This window comes from Chlorocebus sabaeus, chromosome 1 (genome assembly GCF_047675955.1).
Source record: "Chlorocebus sabaeus isolate Y175 chromosome 1, mChlSab1.0.hap1, whole genome shotgun sequence".
Classification (NCBI taxonomy): domain Eukaryota; kingdom Metazoa; phylum Chordata; class Mammalia; order Primates; family Cercopithecidae; genus Chlorocebus; species Chlorocebus sabaeus.
In genome coordinates, this window is record NC_132904.1 from 107,929,030 (window position 1) to 107,955,961 (window position 26,932).

The following is a 26,932-nucleotide window of genomic DNA, read 5'->3' on the forward strand; positions in this document are numbered from 1 at the left end:
GCCCCCTGACGTCGGCGCACGTCAGCGGCGGCGCGCGCCTGGCTGGGCCCTGCGGAGCGGGAGGGAAGGAGCAAAGGAGCAAGCTGAGCGGCCGTCGCCCAAGGCAAGCCGCGCTGCCAGCGCTCCCGCTCGCCCGCCCGCGCTCCTGTCCGCCGTGTCTAGCAGCGGGGCCCAGCATGGTCATGGCGGATGGCCCGAGGCACTTGCAGCGCGGGCCGGTCCGGGTGGGGTTCTACGACATCGAGGGCACGCTGGGCAAGGGCAACTTCGCCGTGGTGAAGCTGGGGCGGCACCGGATCACCAAGACGGAGGTGCGGCCCGGGGCTCGGCGGGAGCGTCCGAGGCGAGGGTTCGGGAGACGAGCTGCTTACCGAGAGGGGCGGCCCCAGTGGTGGGACTGGGGAGACCCGAGAGGCCGCCTCACTGCCGGAGGCGAGCGGGCCTGGGACTGTAAGGACCCAGGAGGTGCAGGGGGTCGGTGAGCAGCGAAGGGATCGGGCCCGGGCGCCCGGAGCGGAGTGTCGTCCGACTGGAAACGCAACCAGCCGGGGCTTAGCTTTCCCCTACGCCACCCGCGGTGGCCACCCGGAATTTCGCCCAGAGCCCCCTACCCGAGCCGTGACCTGGTCTGTGGCCTCCGCTCCGGAGCCCAAGTTCCGCGTCTTCCCTGCTTTCGGCTGGGGGTGGGGTGGGAGGGGAAGTCTCGGTGTTCCCAGGCTGCGCCGTGAGAGACGTCGCTGGCCCGAGGAGGGGACTGCCTGCGCTTGGGCTCCGCGGATGGGGGATCGTGCGGCCCCCGTGACCCCGGTGCCCCTCCCCTGCCCGACGAGGAGGGGCCCGGTGGCTGGGAATGCCCCCACGGCCACTGACCATCTCTTCTTCCTTTTGGCCCACGGTGTCTCTGATTTGGTGTCTGGCTAGCTTGATCCCTTGCCTGGGGCATTTCCATTTAATGCTCCAGACAATAGAACTGGTTAAAATGGTCATCTCTGCACTTGCACAGTGGGTGGGTTGGACAGAAGTCTAGGGTTGTCCCTGTACCAGGTGTGTATTCTGGCTGTAATACGCATTCTTTAAACCATATTAGATTCTGCCTCTACTCATAAAGCCCTCAATTGCTTCCTGACGGTGAATCCTGCACCCTCTTCATTGCACATTCTAATGCACCGCACATATTCTCTCACAAGTCTCTGTTCTTACCTAACCCGCCCCCCTTCCTTCCACTGCCTCAAGCTGCTCTCCTCAGGGTCTCTATTTTAAGACGTGCAAATTAAATACCTTAGAAGAACGGTAGAAACAAAACCATTCTTTAGAATAAAACCTAGTGGTTTTGACGTACTCTACTCTGCCTTATTGTAGTTCCTCCTGGAGTTTCATCCTTTTCCTGTTTGTTTGCCCTCCAGTTTTGGTCCTATTCTGCTTTTTCCCTTGTTAGTACGAATGTACTAGAGTTTGAATGTAGAATAAAGTAGGACTTCTTTTCAGAATGACTTATGTAAGGCGAAGGGCACTGGCAAACCTGAGTGATTTTTGGAGTTGCAGTTGTACTTAGAAGTTTTGCTTAATCCCATTTCCAAAAGGAAGGGGTATATGTCATTTTGTCGTCTTTACTTTTTGCCTTCCCTTGCTGGTCCTGAAGCAGTCCAAATCTTTTAGAATCAGGACCAAGGTCAGATATTTTATTCTCACAGATTTACCAGTTAGCAATTTAAATTGTAATGATAATGGTAACTTGACTATAGTGATATTGCTAAATCTTTGCATAGTTTAATCTGATCCCAGCATTTTTTAAAATAAAGAAATTGGTTCCATTCCTCTGAAGAGCCATGGCCTAATGCCATGCCATTTCCCTTAAAGTTACATAAAAGAAGGCATTTTAAATGCATGTTTTATGAGTCCTTGCTTAATGACTTTCTAAAAACAAACACATTGTGAGTTATAGAGAGGTTCTACAAAACTTTTGAACTATAGTATATCGTGTGGTTGAATTCCAAATCCATCAGTTCATAATATTTTTTTCTCAGCTCTTACTGGGATTAGTAGCAAGATTTAATTAAGTCATCTATTATTTATCAGGTCAGATTTAGTTAATACAGTAAGAGCTGCTTAAGTGGAGTGACTGACACTTTCTCTTGAGGTTGACAATTCAAATGGTGTCCGTTTTATACTGATATATCTTAAAGAGCTAGGGGGCACTATGGAGTAATATCGTGGTTTGGCTATCAGAGTGAGATCAATGCATTCATTTGTAATTGAAGCAAGCACTGGTCAGATCGTGAAAGAGGATCGATCCTAAATCGTGTGTGTAGTATATATATGTAGAATTATTTACGTTAAATGCTAAATGTGTAGTCCACAGAACCCATTTCCCTGTGCTTTTCTAAAGAAGCTGTTATTAACATATAAAAAGAAATAGTGTGAATGTGAATTTGAGATGGGTGAGTGTGAGTATCTGTGGAGATTTGGTGGGTGTGATTGGAGATATTAAGGTAGAGAGGGATACGTGAAATGTCAAAGCAATTGTTGAACCGAAGCGTTCTCTAGATCTCTAGCTTGTAAAGTTGCTCTGAATTTTTTTTTTTTTTTTTTTTTTTTTTTTTTTTTTTTGAGACAGAGTCTTGCTCTTGTTACCCAGGCTGGCTGGAGTGCAATGGTGCGATCTCGGCTCACTGCAACCTCTGCCTCCCGGGTTCAAGCAGTTCTCCTGCCTCAGCCTCCCAAGTAGCTGGGATTACAGGCGCTCACCGCCATGCCCGGCTAATTTGTGTCTTTTTAGTAGAGACGGGGTTTCACAGTGTTGGCCAGGCTGGTTTCAAACTCCTGACAAGTGATCCACGGCCTCGGCCTCCCAAAGTGCTGGGATTACAGGCAGGAGCCACCGTGCCTGGCCCAATTGTTTCTTAAAGTATTCCATGGGAGTAACAATTCCATTGTTAATGAAGTTTTTTTACAGCAGTTATTTATCCTTATTCGAATTCACTGGAGAAATGTTTGTGTGTTTTTGATAAATACAACTACCTTAAAAACTTTAAGATGTTTAGTAAAAACTTTTGTTTTAAATTGAGTTTTCATTGCAGAATATACTACGGTAGTTATAGTGGAACAATGAATATGGTATAAAAATAATATCAGCAAAATATCCCAATTATTGACGATAAAAGTTTCTTCATATACTATGCTTTAACATAGATACAAGTTTGTGTGTTTTAAAACTTAGAGGTTTTTTTTCCCAAGTTTGACCCTGAGGCAAATTTTAGGACTTAATGAGCTATGTAATGAGCAATTGGACCCTTTTATTTTTAACTGGTTCTTCTCTGTTTCTTGTTCTGTATCACTCACAAATGATGTATTTCTACAGAACTTGGGAGATTCAAGTCTGTTTCCCTTTTAGGAAAAAAAATAGTAGACAAAAGAGATCTTCATTTTGGTCGAATCTATCAAACAGTTTAATATTGTTTATGAAATATAATTACATCATCATCTGAAGTGGTATTGTGTTTGATCTCTATGTGAATTTTGCACCCAAAGGGGAAGACAGGTGGGGGTAGAATCCAGCTTCCTAATACACTTTGTAAAGGCTTTGTAGTATTCGTTTGTGGTTTATGAATTAGAGATGCTAATTTTATAAAATTAGCATAATGGGAAAAGAATAATAGCATGTAAGCTGTTAAACTTTGAAGCAGTAGTGGTTGCTTGTTTGCTGTTCACTGAGTATCCTTAAGTAGTTTATTTTATCAATACTGTACAGTACTAGGAAATAAATTTTTCCTTCTAGTTAATGGTGTAGCTAGTTTTTTGTCTCTTAAGTAAAATTCTAGAAAAGCCAATTGTATCCTTAAATGTTTTTGTATTCTGTTTAAGAAATAGTTTCTTTCTTGTTGCTCCCAGGACAAAAGAAAGAAAAATAAAGAAGTAGTGTCTTACTGTGATATAAAAAATAAAGAAGAGTATAGTGAACAAAAAAGTATACATATAATTCCTCCACCAATGGGAATAACCCATTCTTAACATTATGGCACTAGTCTTTTTATTTAAATGCATTTTTTCCATAGATGAGAGCACAGGGTACATGTGTATAAATTATGTTCTTTTTTCTACTTAATATTATAACCTAGGCATTTTGCTTAATATATATAACTTTATAAAAACATTTTTGTTAGCTGCATGGTGTTCTACCTTGTGGATGAATATCATTTTACCTAACAATTCCCTTATTAATGAATATTATGTAATTTTCAGTTTTTGTTTATAGTAAATAATTTGCAGTGAATATTTTTGTGTCTATAACTGAGTGTGCATTTTACATTTTTTTTAGGGAGGAGGCATTGCTGGTAAAGTCCTAAAAGGAAATTTCCTAAGTAACAAGGTATTATTTTTACATTAAAGAGTAGTGTATTTTTATTACCAAATCTGTCATGTTTATTATTGAAAAATTTAAAAGTATAAATAGGAGGCCAGGCTAGATGGCTGACACCTGTAATCCCAGCACAGTGGGAGTCCAACGCAGATGGGTTGCTTGAGGCCAGGAGTTCGAGACCAGCCTGGTCAATATAGCAAGACTCTGTCTCATTAAAAAAAAACAAAAACAAAAACACTATAAATAAATGAAAAGAATTCCCCACAAAATCACAACCCTGGAGATAACCATAACTTGTTATTTTCAGACCTTTTCTATAATAGATAACTTGAGTTTTCAACACCATATGTCTCATATTGCTTCGCTAAAGAGCGTGTAAATGTATAGTCTATGGAATCATAAAGATATTTCAAAGAGGTTCTAAAAATGACCTTATTAAAATGGCATGTGGGTGTCAGGCTGCTTACTTACCCTTAAGAGAATTTGGAATGCAAAACTGATAACAAGGACATTCTGAAAACTGTATTTGTTTACTAAAAAGCCTTCCATGTGCATTTTGGGGATTTTATAGTTAGGTCTAATTCTTTACTACTTTAAAATATAAGATTTTTAAAAGGTTTTCAAAATTGTTAAGGTATTAAAATTGCATTTTTATAGCAAAGTTAGAAACAAGAAAAAGGCATATTACACCCTGATTATGATGTTTCTTGAAGAGAACTCATTTTAAAAATACATTTGAATTTTCTGTTTTGCTTTAAAATTTTAAGACTCCTTTCAGTAGTCTTGGTATTAATCTTGTACTGTGAAATATTCCAAAATTTCAAGAACTGTACTATGTGCAACAGAAGGACTTGTTACCAAATGACTCAATCACTAATATTTGTATCTAGTCTTATGTATGATCTTTAATTATGTATTGAAATAAAAATTATATGTGTCTTGGAATATATATGCTTTCATAGAATTTTTCTCTAGTCTTTTTGCACCCCGGACAAATAGGATTTGTCAAATTATTCTGCTAACTGTTGTTCAAAATGATCTGCTCTTTTTTGGGAGTGGGAACAAACATGCAAAATAAGAGTTGTGTAAATGTTTATATTCTGTAGAAATTTTAACTTTAACAGAGTTTAATGTGTTCTGATTTTAAACCCTCTGGGAAATACTATCTCAGTACCAGTCAATTAAGAAAACAATTATTTGGAAATAACTGAAACTAGCCTATCTTCTTGGATTCACATGATGACATTTGATTTATGACCCACTGCTGATAGCAGATTCATTTCCTTGGAGGCAAATGCATTCCAGAATTCATTAGAATATCATTCTTTCCACTTTCGTGTACCTAGTACCTCTTCTACCTTCCACCTCCATCTTTTCAAAATAAATTATATAAAACTTCCTTTATTCAGAACATTGGTGTAGAATACTTTCCCATCCTTCACAGAGAAATAGCCTATATATCCATTTTGAGATATTAGAAGATCAAAAGATAAATTTGGAAATTCCATCAGAAACTTCATTTAAAATTTTTTTAAATACTTTAAACAGATTAAGAGATGAATATTGGATGAATTAAACTGAGAAACAATACTAAAATTTATTTTAAGTTCTCCTTGAAAGTAAACATAGTATTTATATGGTTTCCCCCAGTTATAGAAGTCAATGCATCTTCATTGTAAACATTGTTGAAAAGCCCAAAGAAGAAAATTAACATCCTTACTTCTACTCTCCAGACCCAGAGATAATGCCTGTTAATATTTGGTTCATCTTCTTCTAGTTATTCACATATATTTTATATGTATGTAATAAAATTGATGTCATGTACACATATAATCTGTGTTTTTTACTTAACGTGTTGTTAACATTTCCCTAAGTTTGAAAACTATGTAAAGCATGGTTAAATAGTATTTGTGTATTTTTGACTATCCATATTTTATTTAATCAATTTCCTATTACTGAACATTTAGTCTATTTCTCTCTTGCTGTCTCTCTTTCTAAAATAATTTTTCAGAAAGCATCCCTCTACATACATCTTTGTGCATGTATCTGATTATTTCCTCAGTGTAATTGCATAGCAATGGAATTCTTGGGTCAAGGAGTATGTACATTACCTATCTTATGACGTAGGATGCCAAATTACCCTCCAGAAAAGGAGTGCCCGTTAATTTTCACCGGCAAGAACTCATATTTTGCAGGAACATTATTTTCTAAATCTCTGCCAGCTTGATAGCAGAAAGTAATATTCTTTGCTTCTTTTAAATTTTTTCTATTTTTATTTTGTAATTGACAAATAAATGTTTATATTTTCTGTTACTTCAATTGGCATTTCTTTGATTACTTTGTACAGTTTTATATGATGATTGCATTCCTTTTATGAATTTTTTTTGTCCTTTGACCCATTTAATTGCATTGTCTTTTTTGTTGATTTGTTTAAATACTTTTTAAGATAGGGGATTATTTTTAATCACTTCTTTTATCATCTTAAAAATTCTCAGTTTAATTTTTGCAGGTATATAACTATCAGACCATTTACCTTTCTCCCAATCTGTTTTTCTTACCCACTATTGCAAAAGTCAAATCAATTTTTTTGGGGGGGTGGGGACAGGGTCTCATTCTGTCGCCCAGGCTGGAGTACAGTGGCAAGATTACAGCTCACTGCAGCCTCCACGTCCCAGGCACAAGTGATCCTCCCATGCTCAAGTGATCCTCCCACCTCAGCCTTCCAAGTAGCTGGGACTGTGGGTGCACACCCCCACGCCTGGCTAATTTTTAAATTTTTTTGTAAAGACAGGGTTTTGTCATGTTGCCCAAGCTGGTCTTGAACTCCTTGGCTCAAACAGCCCTCCCACCTTGGCCTCCCAAAGTGCTGGGATTACAGACATAAGCCACCATACCCAGCTGTCAAATTAAATCCTAATGAGAATGTATTATTTGAATAATTTTAAAAGCCAAATTTACATTGGAAAAAAAGTCTGCTTTTTATTCATTCTGAGAGGGTAGCTAGATAATTCTCTGTTTTACTACTCACTTTTACTGCTTTCAGAAATTCTTTCATTATAGACCACTCAATCATACTTGCTTTTCAATCAGATGATAGGCTAGTAGGTTGTAATTCTACCAATGATTTGTTATATAAGCTGAAAGGTGTATTTATTTTTTAATTTCAGAGGTCTAATGTATGGTATGATAGAGCTAATGCTACTTGGTACTTCAGAAGGACAGTGTAGAATTAGTATATTAGTAATAGGACTGGAGTAAATATCTAAGACAAGAAACACATGTTAATCCCTTCTTATTTGTTATTAGAAGAATAGCTCTTATTGTGTAACTTCTTTATAAAATCTCCAGAAGCTACTTTTTTTGGCTTTCATCTGTGGATTTATAGAATCAAAAAGCAACTTTTGTATGTGTGGTTTCTTTAAATGAGATTAATATTTCTTTTATGAGAAGTTGTTTTTCTAAAATCAAAAAGACAGGATAGGCCAGGCATGGTAGCTCACGCCTGTAATCCCAGCACTTTGGGGGGCCAAGGCAGGTGGATCGCTTGAGACCAGCGTGGCCAACATGGTGAAACCCCATCTCTACTAAAAATACAAAAATTATCCTGGCATGGTGGTGCACGCCTGTAATCCCAGCTACTCGGGAGGCTGAGGCAGGAGAATCACTTGAACCTGGGAGGCAGAGGTTGCACTGAACTGAGATCGCACCACTGCACTCCAGCAGTGACAGAGAGAGACTCTGTCTAAAAAAAAAGAAAAATACCAAAAACAGGGATAACAGTTTGAAAAATGAAAAAATTCCATTTATTCATCAGTTTAACATTTTTTACATTTCTGCTCTTACATTTAATTCCTTGTCCTATATAAAATTTGTATTTGACATAGTTGTTACTTTCATATGTATTTTTAAAAATTTCACAGAAACATTTCTGTATATGTCTTAATATTTAAATCACAAAATAATATAGCCATTTTCTAAAGAATTTTGAAAATGAGAAAATGAAAACTAATATTTCTCAGATGGAAAATTAGTATATGTGATAAATAACTATGTCATTGTTCTGGGTTTTTTCTTATTAGAAAAATAATACATGTTCACTGAAGAAAAATTGCACAGAAGAGTATAAAGCAGTTTATCGCCATCTTTTTCTACTCATATTTTATGCTGAGACTGCACTGATATCTCAGTTTTCTAATACTCTATTGATTATATGTACACATAAGGCTGGGTGAGGTGGCTCACACCAGTAATCCCACACTTTTGGGAGGCCAAGGCAGGAGGATTACTTGAGCCTAGGAATTTAAGACCGGTCTGGGCAACATGGTGAAACCCACTCTTTCTTGACCAAATGTGTATATTTATATATATGTATACACACACACGCACACACACACACACAAATTAGCACAGTGTGGTGGTGCACACCTGTAGTCCCAGCTTTTTGGGAGGCTGAGGTGGCAGGATCATTTGAGCCTGGGAGGCAGAGGTTGCAGTGAGCTGAGATCACACCACTGCATTCCAGCCCAGGCAACAGAGTGAGACCCTGTCTCAAAAAAAAAAAAAAAAAAAAAAAGTGAACATAAATCTTTGTCATCATTTCAGATTATTTCCCTCAAATAATTTCTCAGAAGAAGAGTCCTTAAGCTACATGGAATGGATGATTTTTAAGGTTAATAATAAAGACTACTAAATTCCTCCCCAGAAAAATTATAATCTATTTTATATTCCTACTAACAATATCTAAAACAAACATCTCATTGAACCTTAGCTGACCAGGTTATTTATTTTTTAATCTTTATAAACATAATAAGTAAAAATGGTATTTTGTTTTTAATTCATATTTCCCTGAGTATTTTGAAGTTGAATATTCAGTGTTGCTACTTTGTGTGGGATTTAGTTTGATAATAATCATTCTAGTTTGTCCTAATGTTCTTCAGTTTATAGAGGAGACCTTTCTTCAGTCCTTTAGTAGAAGGAATATTCATTTTTCTGTCATATAAATTTATTGAAGGTTTTTTTAAGATGATGTATATGTAATAATTAGAGAGTTGAATAGATGAACACCACCAAAAAAGGGGATCTTTCCATTCATAGAGTTCCTTTCTTGACTTACTTTCTTGTTACCATGCAGATTTTGTCCCTTATACTATGTTCAGAACTAAATAAGAGAAGGGATATAGAGAGGAAGTTCCCACAAATCTAAGTTCATTCTAATCCTTAAAAGGAACTATTGGGACACAACCCTTTTGCAAATTAAGGACTTTCAGTGCACCTTTGGGGAAGTCCCCAGATACAAATTTCTTGTTGATAAAATGTGTTCATCTTCTTCTTACAGACCTATTAAATTCCTTGAGGGTAGGAATGAAACCCCATTCATTTTTATATCCCAGGCATAATTCCTGGCACACAACAGACGCTGTGTAATGTATTACTACTAGACCCTTTGAAATAGTGGAAAGATTAAAGTTGGAGTTAGAAGGCCTAGGGTTTTTCTTCCTTAATTCATTAGAGCTTTAAGACCTTTGTTGATTATGTGACATTATTTGAACCTCAGTTTCATCAACTCATGAGTATACCTCTTGTTTCATTTACTTCACAGAATTGGGAAATAAATGAGATAGAATATGCTACAAGTATCTTAAAAAGTGCTATGCAGTTGTGAAAGTCATCACCAGTGTTAGTATTATACATATTTCTGGGAAGTACTTGATAGAGAGCTCCATTGTTAAGAAATTACTTTGATGAGTTTGGCAGACTGCTAGCTGATCTCTGAAAACTCTACTGTTTCCTCTTCTTTCTGGGCCTACAGCTGGACTGTTTCTATGCTGCCCTTGCATTTAGGTGTGGTCATATGCCGAGTTCTAACTAATAGAATGAACAGAAATAATAGGCACCACTTCCAGGCCCAGCCCATAAAATCACCTGTGAGGATCCCTCAAAGTTCTTTTTTTTCCTTCTGTCTAGCTGGAATGGAGACCACCTTCAGGTTAACCTTGGAAACCACACATTAAAGATATTAAAGCCTCTTTGAATCTCAAATGCCTGCCAACTTCATTCGTCTAGTTCTGCTATATGAGCAATAAATAAACTTCTGTTGAGTTTGAATCATATGTTTTGGGTTGTATTTGGTAAAGCAATTAGACTTCCCGTGTTACAAGGAACATGTTAACTCATGCTCTGCTTTTTCTTTAGAGAAGCATAATCCTCTTATAATAGCTCTAATAACCTTAGAAACAAGGGATAGCAATGGGATAAGTGTATATATATATATTTATGATCATAGATGGATAAAGTCTGTGACCCAAGATAAAATTGAAGTGAGAATTATATCATTTGAGTAATTTTGTTAAGAAAAGTTAAATGAGATTTATAATTTTTTATTGAAGTTTAATTAGATAACATTTTTAACTTTTTAATATATGTCATATATTTTTCACTTTTTCATTGTTGAGGCCAAGGTTCCAAAAGGGTATAAAAAAGGAGATTTCTCTGGGTAATACATTGCTTTAATTGATATTTAGTATCTAAACTTTTTCATCCCATTAAATATACTTAAGATACTTACAGTATAAAATTGTCTCATGGTAGGAATCATGCTGAGGTTTTAAAAACCATAATCCCTTCTCTCCATCTTTTTCTATTAGATGATTGTGACCCATCTCATTATAAAAGCTTTTTGTTGGGGGCAGGGGGTGCTGATATCTAGACTCACTCCTGAAATTGTAGGATAAGACATTTTCTTCGAAATATGCATGTCTGTGAAACTTGATGTGATCTTCCTAAGGAATATTGAGGATATTCAGTTATACACTTATCTTTTTATCTGGCAACTGTTACCCAAAGTTACCCAAAATATAATGGATTGTATCATACTCTTCATTGAGGAGAGTTTCTTTAAATGTATTTAGGTTTGAGGTGGTCCAATAATATTTCTAATAGCAAGTATATAATATTAATCATTCTACTTGCCTAGCAAAGTTTTACTATCTAGAATATTTTCATTATGGTAATAATTAAAACACCACCAAACATAATGAAAACAGCTGTCACAGAACCTATGTACTTTACTCCCTAGAGAAGAAGCTTTCATTCTTAGGCAATAAATTTAATTTTATACGTTATGTTTAGTAATCGGATTTCCCCTGGGAAGCTTGGAGCGTTCTACAATTAATTTAAATCAGGAAACAACCTGTGGACAGCAAGTTAGAAGTAGAGAAAGGTGAGAAATAAAACTTACAGTAGAGCTTTAGGACATAACAGCAAAGGATAGAGCAGCCACAAAGAAAGAAGAAAAAAACTGACTCTCCCCCGTAATTTATTTTTTTTTCCGAGATGGAGTCTCACTTTGTCACCCAGACTGGAGTGCAATGGCACCATCTTGGCTCACTGCAATCTCCACCTCCTGGGTTCAAGTGATTTCCTGCCTCAGCTTCCCAGGTTGCTGGGATTACAGGCGCCCGCCACCAGGCCTGGCTAATTTTTATGTTTTTAGTAGAGACAGGGTTTTACCATGTTGGCCAGGCTGGTCTGAAACTCCTGACCTCAAATGATCAGCCTGCCTCAGCCTCCCAAGTGCTGGGATTATAGACATGAACCATAGCGCCCAGCCTGATTTCCCCAAAATTTAACTACTAATAGCGTACTGTTGACTGGAAGCCTTACCTATAACAGAAACAGTCCATTAACACATATTTTGTATGTTGCATGTGTTATATACTTTATTCTTACAATAAAGTAAACTAGGGAAAAGAAAATGTTAAGAAAATCACAAGGAAAATACATTTATTACTCATTAAGTGAAGTGGATCATCATAAAGGTCTCCATCCTCATTATCTTCACGTTGAGTAGGCTGAGGAGGAGGAGGACGAAGAGAAGTTAGTGGTGGAAGAAAATTTGTGTATCAGTGAACCCACACAGTTTAAACCCATGTTGTTCAGAGTTAACTAATTGTATGAACAGGAGACTGCGGGAATTATGTGAAATGGCAAGCTGAATCCTATTTTATTGGATACGTTTTGGAAGCATTGAGCTATCATAGCATGTGCAATTGCTGATATTAAAAGTTATCCTCAGCTGGGCACAGTGGCTCATGCCTGAAATCCCAGCACTTTTAAGGTGGGCAGATCACCTGAAGTGAGGAGTTCGAGACCAACCTGGCCAAACATGGTGAAACCCCATCTCTACTAAAAATATAAAAATTAGCCAGGCATGGTGGCACACACCTGTAATCCCAGCTACTCGGGAGGTTGAGGCAGGAGAATCACTTGAACCCAGGAGGCAGAGGTTGCAGTTAGCCAAGATCATGCCACTGCACTCTAGCCTGGGCCACAGAACGAAACTCCGTATCAATAAATAAATAAATAAATAAAAGTTTTCCTGAGGCCAGGCATGGTGGCTCACGCCTGTAATCCCAGCACTTTGGGAGGCCGAGAAGGGAGGATTGCTTGAGGCCAGGAGTTCAAGACCAGCCTGGTCAACATACAGATGGTCAACCAACCATCTGTATTAAAAAAAAGAAGAAGAAGCAGGAAAGTTACCCCAAAACAATAACATAAGGCTAAATTATGTTTAGAACACCCTTTGATATAATTTGAAGTACATTTTAGAGTTTTTTCAAAACTTATAATTAAATTTGGATGATTCTCAATTATCTGAAAAATTTATTTAAATCAGAATGCTTTATTTTCCAACCAAATATCTACTAATTTTAAAAAATTAGTTCTTTTTAATTGCGTGAAAAAAATGTGTGTAATCACCGGGTGTGGTGGCTCACGCCTGTAATCCCAGCACTTTGGGAGGCTGAGGTGGGTGGATCACGAGGTCAGGAGATTGAGACCACTCTGGCTAACACGATGAAACCCCATCTCTACTGAAAATACAAAAATTAGCCGGGCATGGTGGTGGGCGCCTGTAGTCCCAGCTACTCGGGAGGCTGAGGCAGGAGAATGGCGTGAACCTGGGAGGCAGAGTTTGCAGTGAGCTGAGATCGTGCCACTGCACTCCAGCCTGGGTGACAAAGCGAGACTCCGTCTCAAAAAAAAAAAAAAAAAAAAAAAGTGTGTAATCGTTGATTTCTGCCTACCTAGTCATTCACCTTCAAATGAAATCCCTTCAAATTATTAACCTTGGAATTGTCTGGGCTCCTCTCTAGTTATAACAGAATGAGGTCACAGTTTCTGAAATAAAATTCCTTTTACAAAGTTAAATTTTAGTGCAGTTACTAACATTTTAGTTTTTGCCCTTCAAATTTTAAAAGAAAATCCAATTGGTATTTTTTCATGGAATGAGTTTTAATATTTTATATTTAGCTTTTTGTCTGTATTCTTTGAAACTGATCACTTGCTTTTCCAGGAAAATGGTATTTCAGTGCAACAGAAACTGTCTTCTGAACTGTCTTCTACTTTGCTGATCATTTGTTTATAGTTACTTTACAGTGCGATGGTAACTAGTTGATATAGCTACTAATTTAATCAAATAAAGATTTTATTTTTTCAGTTTGTAGAGGAGTAAAAAGACATTACCATTGTACTGAAAGAGAAACATGTTTTCGAGTTATTCTTCATAGCACACTAAAGACACAGCCAAACAACATCTACTGCCTTACACATGGTGTTAGTTTAAGAAATATTTGTTGAATGAATGAACGTTGAATTTAAACTAGCTGTCATCAGTGTCACGAACCTACAGGTGAAGTCTCATGTCATTTATTGACAGGATTCTTAACTAGAAAATATTAACTATTGTATACTAATTGCATTTATTTGTGTTCTGGGATGCAGGTGGCAATAAAAATAATCGATAAGTCTCAGCTGGATGCAGTGAACCTTGAGAAAATCTACCGAGAAGTACAAATAATGAAAATGTTAGACCACCCTCACATAATCAAACTTTATCAGGTATGACTCAGCCTGACACTATCTCCATTCATTCGACAAAATAGTTCTGTACTTCGTATCATGATTTTTCTTCTTATATTTGTGTTTCTAATCAATGAAAGAAAATAAATGTATGCTTTTCGTAACTAAGTACATCCATTTTTTTATATTGTCTTTAAACTTAAAAATCAGAAATCTTAAGTCATCTCTCAGACTATAGGTTGTTTTAAAAGTTTGCAGTGTGGGCTCACACTTGTAATCCCAGTAGTTTGGGAGGCTGAGCAGGGAAGATTACTTGAGACCAGCCTGGGCAACATGGTAAAACCCCATCTCTACCAAAAAATATATATATACAAATATTAGCCTGGTGTGGTGGTGCACACCTGTAGTCCCAGCTACTTGGGAGGTTGAGGTGGGAGGATTGCTTGAGGTTGTAGTGAGCTATATCATACCACTACACTTTAGCCTGGGTGACAAAGTGAGACACTGGCTCTTAAGAAAAAAAAAAAGAAGTAGTAGTTTGCAGTTGTATGATACCCTGCTTTTTAACTGCAGGGTTTTGGTGCTACTGCCTAATGAGGATATGGCAGTTTTGCTCATTTAAAAAGGATACTGTATGTTTTATGAAAATACAACCACTAAATTAGTATATTATTCAGTGGCATACTGTGTAATACATAGGACTATATTTAGTTATTTGGCTTATTTTAGTAGATAAAATAAATTTGCTTTTTTTAAAAAAAACGACTTTGTTATAATACTTTTTGTAAAATAAATTGCACCCATTTTATGTAAAATAAACCCCACCCATGGGGTGTTTTGTCACCATTTCTCGTTGTTGTTTTTTATAGCTTTTGGGGGTAGAGGTGCAGTTTCGTTACCTGGCTGTATTGTATAGTGGTGAAGTCTGGGCTTTTAGTGCACCCACCAACCAGCCATGGTTTTTAAAAGGAGCATTTTTCTCAGATTTTTAAAGAGTAATTCATGTTTAACAAGGATAATATAGTACAGAATATTGAAAAAAATTTATTTCTGGGGGGAGGGGGGAGGGATTGCATTGGGAGTTATACCTGATGTAAATGACGAGTTGATGGGTGCAGCACACCAACATGGCACAAGTATACATATGTAGCAAACCTGCACGTTGTGCACATGTACCCCACAACTTGAAGTTTAATAATAATAAATAAATAAATAAATAAATAAATAAATAAATAAATTTATTTCTTAACATGTAGAATTTTTCTGTTGAAAAGCTCTTTTTAAACTGAAATGTTCCAGTATCCTGGCCCATTACTTTGATCTCCAGAGTGTGATGTGTACGCCCATGGTATGCTGGACTCACCCTGTACCGGCTCGTTGAGAGCTGATTGTTAAACTTGCAGAAGCTTTGCAAGCCAATTAACATGATGTTAGTAGCTCAAAATCTGCATTGGTGGGAAGATTTACATCACAGAAATTGGCTTACAAATCAGGGCCTTTTTATTTTTTGTCAGAAAGCTGGCTTACTGGCACACCAGTATGTGCATTCAAATAGATTAGCACAAATGTCCTTGGGAGTGTAAGAAGAAAATGCCAGAACCTCTAGTTATGTTTATTTTTTGTATTTGTTTTGTCGTGTATATTTTATAACGTACATAATATTTATACAGTGGCACATGTATGTAATATGTGTGTGTGTATATATATATATACACGTCACCATATGTGTCATGTGAGAGTATATATATAATATATATATACATATATACATATATATTTGGCAACTTTATTTTTAATGGATTCCCATAGGAATCATGTTTATTGTATTCTATTTTTTTTTAGAGAGGGGGTCTCACAGTTGTTGCCCAGACTGGCCTTGAACTGCTGGGCTCAAAGGATCCTCCCGCTTCAGCTAGGACTACAAGTGCATGACAGTGTGTTTGGCTCTAAACCAGTGGTCCCCAACTTTTTTGGCACCAGGGACCAGTTTCGTGGAAGACAGTTTTTCTACCTCAGCATTAGATTCTCATAAGGAGTGTGAATCCTTGATCCCTCACATGCACAGTTCACAATAGGGTTCCCACTGCTATGAAAATCTAATGCCACTGCTGATCTGATGGGAGGCGGAGCTCAGATGGTAATGCTAGCAATGGGGAGCCGCTGTAAATACAGATGAAGCTTCACTGTGTGGCCCGTTTCCTAACAGGCCATGGACTGTACCAGTCTGTGGCCTGGGGGTTAGGAACCCCTGCTGTAAACAACTTTTATTGATAGAGATTTTCAGTTTAAAAAATGTGAAGACCATTGGCTTATGATATGCCTCCTAAGAATGAGAGACTATGATGTGCCACTCAAAGCATTTCCTAAAAATTCTAAAACTACAGAGGTCTCTTAGGGCAAATTTATATGAGATTAGCCCAGTGCAGTGACATGTAGCCCCAGCTATTGGGGAGGCTGAAGCAGGAGAATCTCTTGAGCCGAGGAGTTCCAAGCTGGAGTACACCACAATTGCACCTGTGAATAGCCACTGTCCTTCAGCCCAGATAACACAGAGATGCCATCTCTAGAAATAAATAAATAAATAAATAAATAAACAAATAAATAATTCAGATTACTTCTCCCTTTAAACTTAAAAAAATTATTAATTTTTTTTTTTTTAAAGAAAACGTCTTGCTCTGTCACCCAGCGTGGGATGCAGTGACACAATCATAGCTCACTGCAGCTTCGAACTTGTGGACTCAAGTGATCTTCCTGCCTCAGCCCCTCCCCAAGTAGCTGGGGCTACAGGCACATGCCACTATACCTGGCTAATTTTTAAATATTTTTTGCAGAGACAGGATCTCACTCTGTTGCCCAGGCTGTTCTCAAATTCCTGGGCTCAGATGAGCCACATTGACCTCCCAAAGTGCTGGGATTACAAGAATGAGCCACCCGTGCCTAGCCATTTTTTTTTAAATTCCTAAAGAAGATATTTCTAAGAAACTAATTATATTCTTCAAAGTCTCTGATTAACCATAAACTAAACTGAGGATAAAATTAACATAATTCGTATAATGATACTATCTATTTGAGGTGAATCATTGGTTACAGTTGATTTACGGATTTATTTAGGCCCAAATTGTAGGTAGCTCTTAGTTTTCTGGCCTCATGGAGAATAGTCTTAAACCTACATCTTAAAACAAAATTAATTTTCTAGCCGGGCGTGGTGGCTCAAGCCTGTAATCCCAGCACTTTGAGAGGCCGAGACGGGCGGATCACGAGGTCAGGAGATCGAGACCATCCTGGCTAATACGGTGAAACCCCATCTCTACTAAAAAATACAAAAAAAAAAAAGAAAACTAGCCAGGCGAGGTGGCGGGCGCCTGTAGTCCCAGCTACTCGGGAGACTGAGGCAGGAGAATGGCGTAAACCCGGGAGGCGGAGCTTGCAGTGAGCTGAGATCCGGCCACTGCACTCCAGCCTGGAAAACAGAGCGAGACTCCATCTCAAAAAAAAAAAAAAAAAAAATTAATTTTCTTCCTTTCAGTAGATAGCAGTTAGAGTATTACAGAGAAACACTCTAAAAATTTTTCATCTTGAATCTAAACACTCATTTTCTTTTTATTCTATTTTTATTTATTTTTATACAGATATTTTTTCAGACATAGTTTTCCTCCGTCGCCCAGGTTCAAGCAGCTCTCCCACTTCAGCGTCCTAAGTAGCTGGGATCACAGGTGCACACCACCACATCTGGCTAATTTTTGTATTTTTTAGTAGAGATGGGGTTTTGCCATGTTGGCCAGGCTGATGTCAAACTCCTGACCTCAAGTGATCTGCCCACCTTGACCTCCTAAAGTGCTGGGATTAGAGGCGTGAGCCACCATGCCCAGCCTCATTTTTTTTTTAAATAGACATCTACTTAGCGTAGTCAGATTTATGATGATGATGACATACTTCGTTCTGAATCTAGAAGGATGAATTTAAATAAAAGTATTTCACAGTAGAGCTATGAATATGAAACTTTTGAACAATTAGAGTACTTTGTAACAATATTAAAGTATAGTACGAGGAATATCACATTGTGCCAGATTAGCTAGGCTACAGACCAGGTAAATTAAACTACTCTATTTTTTTATTCGTTTAATCAGAATCTACCATGAAAACATAGGACTAGAAATGTCAGTGAGATGTTGAAAAGTTGATCTTCAAAACTTACATTATCTATATTAGTACTTCTCAAACTTTAATGTACATAAAAATCACTCGGCAGTTTTGTTAAAATGTAAATTCCAGTTCAGTATGTCTGGGACGGGGCTTGGAATTCTGCATTTCTTACAGGTGGTTGAATAGTGCTACTACTGCTGGTCCAAGGACCACACTTAGAAGAGCAAGAATCTCAATTTTTCACAGACAAATTAATCAGAAGGACATTGTCAGGCTTATAAACTCAGCCATCTTCTGAATTGTTCTTAACTGTGATTCTTTTACTAGTAGTTTCGATTTAGGTAACTCCATAGAATATTGTGGAAAATTCTAGTACATTTCTGTCAGACTAATATGAATTATTTATCAATAGGTAATGGAGACCAAAAGTATGTTGTACCTTGTGACAGAATATGCCAAAAATGGAGAAATATTTGGTAAGCTTTTTCCTTTAAATTTTCTGTTAATTTGAAAAATTCACTAATCTGCATGAATGGAGTATTTTCTATTAAGTTTCTGCTTATTTAAGTGTTGTTAATATAAGTGAAAAAAATTTAAGTGTTAGAAAATATTCAGTAACCTAAAATATGAAATATAACTTATTTCCTTGTATTTATTATATTAAAGGTACTACGTCTGTCATCTCTGTTAGAGATAGAGAGGAACTTTTAGTCATACTGCAAAGGATATTTTCTTTCTTTTTATCTTCTTTTTTACCTTTCTTTTGTATGGAAAGATTAGTCAGCAAATATTTATTAAGCTTCTACTATGTCCCAGGCATTGTGCTAGGTATTGGGGATACTGTAGTGACCTAAATAGCACAATCTCTGTTATTGTGGATCTTACAGTTTAGTGACGTATTCACGATAGGTGTAAGACCTCAGGCAAGTCACTAAACCTCTCTGGGACTTGATTCCTTTATCTCTAATAAGAAAGTATTTGATTGGTGTTTATGATTCATTCTAACTTTAAAAAAATTTAGATATTCTATTCTAGCTTTCACCTAAAATATCTATTTATTTTTACTGTGTGGAACCAGAGCACTGTAGCTATCTAAATCTTTTTTTGTTCTTAACTTAAATTTTAGTCCATAATTGTTTTTTAAGCAACTTTATTGGAGAATAATTCATATGTAATAAATTACATGTATTTAATGCATACAGTTTCATAAGTTTTGATACACATTTGTGAAGCAGTTACCACAGTCAAAATATCCATCACTTCCAGAAGTTTCTTTGTGCCCCCTTTGTAACTCTTTTGCCCCATCTGACACCCAAAAAACCACTGACATGTTTTTTGTCATTATGGATCAGTTTGTATCTTTTGGAGTTTTATATAAATGGAATTATACAGGATAAACTCAAATGTAACCATACAGGATATATTCTTTTTTCTGTCTAACTTCTTTCCTTTAGTATAATTATTTTGGGATTCATTCCATTTTATTGTATATATCAACATATAATTTCTTTTTATTGCAAGTAGTATTATATTGTATGAATATACCCCAGTGCTTATTCATTCATCTATCTATTGATAGACATTTGGGTTGGTTTCAGTTTTTGGCTGTTATACATAAGTTACTATAAACATTCATATACAAGTCTACACAGTCTACCTTCAGATAATACCACTTCACATATAATATAAGAATCTTGGCTGGGTGTGGTGGTTCACGCCTGTAATCCCAGCACTTTTAGGAGGCCAAGGTGGGCAGATCACCTGAAGTCAGGAGTTCAAGACCAGCCTGGCCAACATGGTGGAACCCATCTCTACTAAAAATACAAAAATTAGCCAGGTGTGCTGATGCATCCCTGTAATCCCAGCTACTAGGGAGGCTGAGGCAGGAGAATCACTTGAACTTGGAGGCAGAGGCTGCAGTGAGCCAAGATCACGCCACTGCACTTCAGCCTGGGTGACAGAGTGAGAATTCATCTCAATTAAAAAGCGGGCACCTGTAGTCCCAGCTACTCGGGAGGCTGAGGCAGGAGAATGGTGTTAACCTGGGAGGTGGAACTTGCAGTGAGTTGAAATTGTGCCACTGTACTCCAGCCTGCGGGACAGAGCAAGACTCCGTCTCAAAAAAAGAATCTTATATCAGTGTATTTATCTTTTGCCCCACCTGGCCTTTATGTTCTTGTTGTCATATTTTACTGATACCTATTTTATAAAACACAATACAGTGCTATTTTTCTTTAAGCAATTATCTTTTAAAGAGATTTCCACATTTTTTGAAAATTATCTCTTTATCAGTGTAGCTACCTTTTTCTTTAAACAATTATCTTTTAAAGAGATTTCCATATTTTTTGAAAGTTGCATCTATTTATCAGTGTAGCTACCATTTCTGCATTCCTATGTATGTATATATTTTTATCTAATGTCATTTTTCTTTTGTCTAAAGGATTTTCTTTAGTGTTTCTTGTAGCACAGATCTACTGGGGATGAAATATTTCAGCTTTTATATGTCTAAAGTAGTCTTTATTTTTGTCTTTGTTTTTGAAAGATATTTATACTAGGTATAGAATTCTAAACGGACTTTTTTCTTTCAGTACTTTAAAGATGTTGCTTTACTGTCTTCCCATTTGCACTGTTTCTGACAAAAAGCTACTGTCATCTTTTTCTGTATTCCTGTGTATATAATGTGCCTTTTTTCTCTGGCTGCTTTTAAGGCTTTCTATTTATCACTGGTTTCAACAATTTGATTATGATGTGCCTTTGTGTGGTTTTCTTTATGATTCTTATGTTTGGTTTCATTGAGCTTTTTGGATCTGTGACTATACTGTTTTCATCAAATTTGGATATTTTTCAGCCATCATTTTCTAACTAATTTTTCTCTTCCACCCCTCTCTTCTCCTTCAGATATTCCAGTCAAGTGTATATTAAACTGTTTGAAATTGCCCCACAGCTCACTGATGTTCTTTTTCATTGTTAAAAAAATCATTTTTCTCTATTTCATGTTGAGTAGTTGCTATTTCTGTCTTTAAATTCATGAATCTTTTCTTCTGCCATTAATTCCAGCCAGTGAATTTGTCATCTCAAACATTGTAGTATTTTTTTCTATAAACTTGACTAGGACTTTTTTTTTTTTTTTTTCCTTCCATGTCTTTCCTTAGCTTTCTGAACATCTAGAATCCAGTGATGGTAATTTTTAATGTCCATGTCTGCTGATTTCCAGCATCTGTGTCAGTTCTGGGTTGGTTTTGATTGGTTGATGTTTCTCCTCAGTTTTGGTTACATTTTCCTATTTCATTACATATCTGGTAGTCTTTCATTGGATGCTAGACATTGCCAATTTTACCTTGAGCACCACATATTCTTGTGTTACTTTAGGTTTTCTTGCGCTTTGTTCTAGGATGCAGTTAAGTTACTTAGAAACAGTTTGATCCATTTGGACAGGATTGAAACAGTGCTCAGTCTGGGTCTAGTTACTTCCCACTTTTGAGTATTCTACTCAATGCCCCATGAATTCTGAGGTTTTTTGGCCTGACCAGTAGGAACAGGCACCATTCCTGGCTTTGTATAAGCACCAGGCAGTGTTCTCTCTCAGCCTCTCAGATGGTTCTTTCTCTGGCCTCTGGTGGTTTTCCCTCACACGTGAGCTGATCAGCACTCTCCTGAGTGCTCAAGGGACAGATCCCTCTGCAGACCTTTGGAGTTCTGTGTGTAGCTCACTCTTCTTTGGGACTCTTGGCATTGTCTACTCAACTCAAAGACATTGCTGGACCACGCCTGGGTTTCCCCTCCCTGTGCTGTGGCGTAGAGATTCTCTCAAGGCATTAGTTGGAACATTCACAGATCTCGCCTCATTTGTCACCTGTCGCTCAGGGATCACTTTCCTTTGCCTGATGTCCAGTGTCTTATAAACCACTCTTATGTATTTCGTATGTTTGTTGTTGGGGATGGGAAGGTTGTTTCAGGCAGGAGGATAAATCCATCTTAGCCAAAAGCAGAATTATTTAGTCCTTTCAAATTTGTTGTTAATCTAAGGTATTTTAAAGGGAAAGAACCATATGCACTTCTATAGTTTTGAAAAATACACTGTTTGCAGTTGGATTATAAATAAATAGTTCTGACTAAACTCGTTGTATTTCAGAAATGATGTCTGCTTCCTTCTTTTGCTTTTTTTTTTTTTTTCCGTTTTTATGCTACTACTCAATGAGCTTATTTTAATTCTTAAAATATTTGTTTCAGCTAGCAGCATCTTGACTGATGCTATAATGGACTGTTACGGGCTTTGAAGTCAGGCAAATCTGATTTACAATGCCGGCTATACCATATTAATTGCTAACATTACTTTGGGCAGGATTCTTTCCTTTTCTTCTCTTTTTCCCCTTTATTCATTTTGTTATTTTTATTGACTTTCTTTCCTATTTCTTACATTCATTTATTCATTCATTTATTCAGTCTTTCAAGAAATCTTTATTGAAAACCACCTACTTGTCACACACTGTAATATGGTAAGAAAACTGCAATGAAGAAAATAGACAAAAATCTCTACCCTTTTACGTTCCAATTTAGGAGACAGAAACACAATAGCTGAATTATGTAGCAGATTAGATAGTGATGAGTGCTATGTAAATAATAAAGCAAGGCTGGTGGGTTGGGAGGCATGGGAGTTGATTGCAACATTAAATAGAGCGGTCAGAGAAGGCCTCACTGGCATTTGAGCACAGACTTGAAAGCACAGTCTTGTCGATATAGTAGAACAGGGATTACCCAGGGAGAGGGAATAATAAATGCAAATCCCTGAGGCAGCAGTGTGCTTGGTGTGTCCAAGGGATAACAGGGAGGCCAGTATGACTCAAGAGGAGCAAGCAAGAGAGAAGAGCAAGGAGGAAGAACAGTAAAGAGGAGGTCAGAGGGTAAATGGGAGGCAGGAGTGGGGCAGATTTGGGGGCTTTGTGTAGGCCTTTAGAAGGATTTTGGCTCTTACCTTCAATAAAATTAGGGAACCATTTTCGGCCAGGTTTCAGCAGAGAAGTGACTGCATCTAATGTAACATTTTAAGAGCATCGCTCTGGCTGCTGTGTTGAGAATGGAAAAGGGTGGAGACAGGGAGACCAGGTAGGAAGCTGTTGGAGCAGTTCCAGTGAGGGATGATGGCAGCCCAGACCAGGGGAGCAGCAGTACAGGCAGTCCTAAGTGGTCAAACTCAGAATATATTTTGAAGTACAATCAGTAGGACTTCTCGACAGATGGAGACTACCTAAGTAGTAGGTATAATTGTGGAAGAGGCCAAGGTCTGATCCCTGAGCATTTAAACAATAAAAGATTTGGAAAAGAGGAGAAATTGGAGAAGAGACAGAGGAGGAAGAAAACTAAGAAATGTGATGTCCTAGAAACCAAGTGAACAAAGCATTCTCAGAAGGATCAAGTGAATATCTGTGACAAACGATGCCGATAGATCGAGAATGATGAGGAATGACAGTTAACCATAGTATTCTGCAATTTGGTAAGAGCAGTTTTGGTGGAGTGACTAGGCTAAAAGATAGATTGAAGGGGCTTAGAGCAAGTGAGAGAAGAAAAATGGAGAGAGCAAAATAGACAACTCTTTCAAGGAGTTCTGCTGCAAAAAGGGAAAAAAGAAATGAGGAGGTAGTAGATAGAGGCAATGAGTTGAGAGAAGGATTTTTAAGTCTTTGCCCATTGGAACATTTTTAAAGCTTTGGACTGTAGTTTTACAAGTAAAGTAGAAATAGCTGTTACATGTTAGGCGTCATTTCTATGAAAATAGGATAGTCTAAATTGTTCTTTCTTGCTAAGATCTTTGAAACAAGTTTGAATTCCATTGTTTTATATACACTGAGACATAATTTGGGGATTTTTAAATGTATAAGGTTTATATTTAAAGTAAAACCTCTAGGGTAGATGGTCAGTTTGAGTTCTGGAAGGAAGAATCTGGTGTCAATAGAAAAGTTGGACAGTGAATGCTAGTTATCTTATTTTCCACTCTTGGGTACAATTAATTTCTTGACCATTGAAGATAATGAGTAATATAATTAATTTTCAAAGATCATGAAATCTTTGGATAGTCTTCACTAGTTTGGAAGGGAAGAATCTGAATTTAAAGAAGATGTGGAAATCATTTAGTTCAATTTGTTTTTATTTGCCTTGACTTTGTCATACAACTTGAAGCCCAGCAGAACTCATGATCTTTTTTTTTTTTTTTTTACAAAACTATTTCCCTCTTTTCCCTTACTTGGCTTAAACTGGAAACCGTGATGTCAGTATTGATTCCTTTTCCTTCCTACCTGGATGAGGTTTTGAATCCTGCCTCTTCTACTTCCTAAATATTTCTATAAGAAGTCCCCATCTCTCTATAACCACTGTTAATGCCTCAGGTTAAGGTCCTCACTCTTCCTTCTCTATATATTATGTCATTATCCCTAACTGTTCTATTCTACATTTTCTTCAGAATTGTCTTTCTAAATCACAAACGTAATCATGTTGCTTATGTTTATTTTCTGAGTTTTCTAGTAATGACCGTTAATTACAAAAAAAAAAAAAAAGTAATTTTGAAAACAAGGTAATGGCCTGCAAACAATTTTCAGTAGAAGGATTAATGCTCAGTGTACTGTGCTTTATTACTTTATTACCATGGGCCCTTAAATGTCTCTTGTTCTTAATTTCTCTTTATAAGGAAGATTCCTTATACTGCTCCATGCTTCAGAGCTGTTTTAATGTTACACAGCAACAACCCTGTTTTAATTTTTCATGTGGTCAATTGGAAGAGTTGGGCATTATGCCAAGAGTTGAAGGTAGAAGAAAAAGAGATTGGTGCCTAAGAAGGGTAAGGATAAGGAATCCAGCTAAGAAGGCGGGAGGCACAGGGAGCCTAGGAGAAAACTAAGATGTAAATGGGCAAAACATTGTTTCCTATATGTGGAATATATAGGGAAGAAAAGACATAGTAAACTGTAGATTCAGGTAGATACAAGCACAGAACGGTGTGGTAGCCAGCCCGTTTCTGACATGGAGCCCATAAAGATATTAAAATAGAAATGAGAAGATTCAGTCCAAATAACATTAATCAAGTAGTGAAAAATATGTACATTAGTCCCCCCCATCAGAGGGGACTTTCAGTGGTTTCACTTACCTGAGGTCAACTGTGACCTGAAAATATTAAGATATTTTGTGAGAGAGAGACCACATTCATATACCTTTTATTACAGTATATTGTTATAATTGTTCTATTTTAGTATTGTTGTTGTCAACCTCTTACTGTGCCTAATTTATAAATTAACTTTATCATAGGTATGTTTATGTAGGAGAAAACATAGCACATATAAGGTTTGATTCCGTCTGCAGTTTCAGGCATCCACTGGAGGTCTTAGAACACAGCGCCTGCAGACAAGGGGGGACTGCTGCATAAGATTTTAAGTGAATTGAGCCCAAAATGTTTTAAACCAGTTGGAGACTTAGATGGAAAAAAAAAACATAGATAAACAGTAGTTAACTTTGTACTTTGAACTATGTATTAAGATTTGTCTTTCAGGTTTGTAACTTCAGAGTCAGTCTTTATTTAACTTTACAAGTATTCCTTTATTGCTTACTCTGTGCTGGAAGGGTGTTATGTTCCCAATGTTTTTTTCATTCTTAGTTTTGTATTTAGTTGGCCAGCAGATCATACTCTGTTCTTGCAAAATGACTTGAAATTAAATCCTTCTGTTTCCCCAGTCATCACCCTGCTCTAGGCTTTCATCACTTCATGTCTTAATTAGCAAATCCTTCATGTTTTACCATTCTCTCTTTCTTCTCTAGTCAAGTATATTTTATGTAATTCCTGTTTAATCTTCCTAAAGTATTATTTTTATTATATTACAACTGTGTTCAGTAACCTTCACTCACCTTCCTATTGCTCAGTGGATAAAATCCAAACTCTTCAGTTTGCAAATAGGGTGGCTGCACTAAGTGAATGGATGTGCCCAACTATTCCTTGCGTAGGTCTATTTATTTAATATTATCCTTAGGTATGGACAACCAAATTGCAGAGTATAGTATCTGCTTCATTATAAACCAACCTTCCTTTCTTTCTGTTTGTGTCTCTTTGGCTTATCTATCTTCCAAGTTTTTATTTTTGCAAAAGTTAAACATTTACTAGTATTAGTTTAAGGAATCAAATAATTGTGCAAAATTTGTTACAGAAGATACAGTCCCCATTCTCCTGCCCCTCCTCCCCCATTTTCTCTTCTTTAGAGGCAACCACTTTCATATCTTTCTTTCTTTCTTTTTTTGAGACAGGATCTCACTCTGTCACCCATTCTGGAGTGCAGTGGCACAATCACAGCTCACTGCAGCCTTGACCTCCTGGGCTCAAGCAATCTTCCTGCCTCAGCCCCCTAAGTAGCTGGGACTACAAGTGTGTGCCACCATGCCAGGCTAATTTTAAAATTTTTTTGTAGAGATGGGGTCTTGCCATGTTGCCCAAGCTGGTCTCCAACTCTTGAGCTCAAGCAATCCTCATGCCTCAGCCTCCCAAAGCACTGGGATTACAGGTGTGAGCCACTGCACCTGACCTACTTTCATTTATTTTAG

At 37.3% G+C, this 26,932-nt stretch overlaps 1 protein-coding gene across 2 annotated transcripts in view; it reads left to right on the forward strand.

The window, feature by feature from the left end:
- The first annotated feature begins 28 nt into the window (after nucleotides 1-28).
- SIK2 (salt inducible kinase 2) overlaps nucleotides 29-26,932 on the forward strand; it is a 129,716-nt gene continuing 102,812 nt past the window's right edge. Inside the window, exons 1-4 of one of the 2 annotated variants that reach the window (XM_008020819.3) lie at nucleotides 29-311; nucleotides 4,316-4,366; nucleotides 14,138-14,254; nucleotides 18,771-18,834. In XM_008020819.3, coding sequence (XP_008019010.3) covers nucleotides 177-311; nucleotides 4,316-4,366; nucleotides 14,138-14,254; nucleotides 18,771-18,834 — 367 coding nt within the window. In that variant the 5' untranslated portion in view covers nucleotides 29-176. The remainder of the gene's footprint in view (nucleotides 312-4,315; nucleotides 4,367-14,137; nucleotides 14,255-18,770; nucleotides 18,835-26,932) is intronic. The other variant, XM_008020820.3, reaches the window with a different exon arrangement.